This window comes from Eurypyga helias, unplaced genomic scaffold (genome assembly GCF_000690775.1).
Source record: "Eurypyga helias isolate BGI_N326 unplaced genomic scaffold, ASM69077v1 scaffold16868, whole genome shotgun sequence".
NCBI classification, from domain to species: Eukaryota; Metazoa; Chordata; class Aves; order Eurypygiformes; family Eurypygidae; genus Eurypyga; species Eurypyga helias.
In genome coordinates this window covers 2,706-5,825 of record NW_010266598.1, presented here as the reverse complement: position 1 = coordinate 5,825, position 3,120 = coordinate 2,706, and the positions used below count along the sequence as shown (strand labels likewise).

General features: G+C 48.8%; 1 protein-coding gene across 1 annotated transcript in view; it reads left to right on the top strand.

Moving 5' to 3' along the window:
• Positions 1-3,120, top strand: part of LOC104513719 (meiosis 1 arrest protein-like) — a gene marked incomplete at its 3' end in the record, with an annotated part of 15,788 nt that overhangs the window by 10,942 nt on the left and 1,726 nt on the right. Inside the window, exon 3 of the mRNA XM_010157171.1 lies at positions 1,584-1,761. Coding sequence (XP_010155473.1) covers positions 1,584-1,761 — 178 coding nt within the window. The remainder of the gene's footprint in view (positions 1-1,583; positions 1,762-3,120) is intronic.

Sequence of the window (3,120 nt, the reverse complement as noted above, 5' to 3'; positions counted from 1 at the left end):
CTTTAGGCCTGGGGAAATGGACCTTTGAGGGGCTGAAGGCGGTAGCCGGACAGGGCTCTGCTGCCAGTCACGGTCGGTTTTCCTTGGTGGATGTGCAGATGAGCCTCCCTCACATGACCAAAAGGCGTTTGTGACGTTAAGATATACTAGTGTAGGAAATGCTCTGATGTAGAAAAAAACAACAGTGCCGTTGGTTCTGCTCTCCCCTGCTCAAGAACAGTCCCTGTTATCTACTTTTATCAGTTTATAAAGGAGATCATAATTACTACTTCATTCCCAATTATCTCATAGATAAACACTAGGGATAGATCTGTATGGAGAAGGTATAATTCCTGCCTGGCACCACCCCCCCCCCAAAAAAAACAACCCCCTGACCTTTAAACTGTCATTTCTGCTGACATTGTTTAATATCTTTGTAGTAGAACTCACTTGGGAAGGTCTGCTGTTATTTGTCCCAAACTCCTACAGCACATTTCATAGAGTCATAGAATCATGCAATGGTTTGGGTTGGAAGGGACCTTAAAGACCATCTAGTTCCAACCCCCTGCCATGGGCAGGGACACCTTCCACTAGACCAGGTTGTTCCAAGCCTCATCCAGCCTGGCCTTGGACACTTCCAGGGATGGGGCATCCACAGCTTCTCTGGGCAACCTGTCCCAGTGCCTCCCCACCCTCTGCGGGAAGAACTTCTTCCTGATATCCAATCTAACCCTCCCCACTTTCAATTTAACCCGTTACCCCTTGTCCTGTCACTACAGGCCCTTGTAAAAAGTCCCCCCCAGCTTGCTTGTAGCCCCTTCAGGCACTGGAAGGTGCTATAAGGGCTCCCCGGAGCCTTCCCTTCTCCAGACTGAACACCCCAACTCTCCCAGCCTGTCCCCATGGCAGAGGGGCTCCAGCCCTCGGAGCATCTCCGTGGTCTCCTCTGGACTCGCTCCAACCGGTCTATGTCCTTCCAATGTTGTTAGCATCACTCCAACCAGTCTATATTCTTCCAATTTGTCAGCAGCCTTCCCTAAAATACGCCTTATCCTTTATGTAGAGGCATTAAACAGTCCGGTGGAGCAATGAGCAGATGGGCTGAGAAGACTCAGTGCTTCACCATCCCTAAATACCAGGCAAGGTCAGAAGTCATAATCCCATTCAGCCTCCAAGCGAGGAGGCCAGATTTAGTGTACCTGAACTGTAACTGATGCGGTAACAGGAAGGGGCACCGTCGCTCAGTAGGTCCCCGGCAGAATCCCTCCTGTGCACAGACTCCCTGACCACTTGTGCAGAGCATGGAATATAAGACGGTTGTGGGTTGTTTCATATTTTTCCCGCAGCAGCACAAAACTTGTTGGTGTTCCTACAGTGAGCCTCTCAATCCCTTTCACACTGGCTTAAGTATAAGCTGAAGCTCAATTAGAAAAAAACCCGAAGAAAAAGGTTTTAAGTCTGCTTCTGAACAATTTTAGCAAGATTTCTCTCCTCTCTCCCTGGTGGCACCTGTGCTCTTCACACAGACTATCGCCTCTCACCGTCGCCTATCCGGGGAGGATTAGGGTAGAGGCAGCTCTGGCACGCTCTGATTTGTGTTTCAGATCACAATTTTGACTAGCCACTCCAGCAAAGAAATGGTAAAGCAGCTGGAAAAGAAGTTAAAAGACGTAGACCTCGTAAGTCTGCGAAGAATACAAGTCATCGAGGTTTTGAAGAGAGACTTTCTGGAGCCTGAGGACGTGGAGCAGTGCATGCCGGCCGAAGAGTCCGGCAGCGGTGGTGAGTGCAAGACGGACGGGCTCCGGGGGGAAGTTAGGGCTTTGGGCAGCAGGACAACTCCTAGTTCTTGCTTCGGTCTGATACACGCCAGTTTGCCTCTCTCACATAGGTGGGAATACAGTGCCTGGATGAAGAGCATGAAGTCTGTACCACAGCGCTTCTCCGGGGCTTTATCACATTTGGGCAATCCTAGCATGCAAGACTTCATGCATTACTGCATCTCCTGGTATTCCCTAAAATTGCCTTCGTGGGCAATACAGCTTTATTGAGGGATTAAAGGGAAAAATGCATGGCGTGTAGGGGGGTGACAGACTCTCAGACACACAGTTGCTCACCCTGGACTCACCCTGGGCAGTTGAGCACAAGGTGCTTGGTGCAGGCAGAGACAGTCGGAATCCTTGAAGCAGGAAGTCAGGAGAGAGACGCGGCAGAAGGAAGGGAAGGAAAAGCAGGCACACCATTTACAGTTTCAGCGATCCTAAAGATAACCTCCTCCTCGCCCTCACCAACTCAAGATCTCGTCCTTTTACAAGATGGTTGGGTTTTAGACAATTCTTAGCCTTTAGTCCTTTCCCCCAGACTACATATTGCATAGTGCTGGGAAGAGTTATATTCCCAGACCAAGTCAAATACCTATGGTGTTGAACAGCAGTTTTTTTGTAACTGATACTGTTACTGCTTAGCTGCTGGTTCTTTTCTCTACGTTTAGGGCAGTTTTTCCTTGAACTCTTAAGATTGTACATCTCCAGCAACCAGTAATTGCACATCAATAAGCTCTTTGTAGCCCTACAACCTTCGTCTTCCAATCCAGCCCTCCCTTCCACAAGCCTTTGCCACTGACGCTTAAAACGCCCCATCAACAACACCCACCTGGTACCGAGCTCTGGCTCACACAGTGAGTTCTCACGACGAGTTGATGACGAACTTAAAAACCTGAGTCCTGACTTAAAAAACGGCCTTGCAAAGTTAGCATAAGACCCGTTACTGGTGATGACAACATTGGTCTTACTGCATGACAGGCAACATGGGATATTGCTGCCTTACTTGCCCTTCTTCTCTGGCTGCAATAGCAAATTTCTGGTTAATTGGCGGAGTAGGGGCTGGGAATGTTTAGGTGGATCACAGATTCCCTTGTGCCCTGTCCCTCACACACCCAGCCACATTCTTCCTTAGTAAAAGAGCGAGTACACCCCAGACCCTGTATGTTATTTTTCCTGGCCGTACCTCTGAAGAACTCCTCCCTTAATCTAACAGTTTTCAGCAGTGAGAATTTAAGCTACGGCAATGAGAAATTCAGAAACAGAAATTCCTGGTAGCTCCCATTTTGAGCCTTTCTGTTTGAAAGCGAAAGCAGGCTCC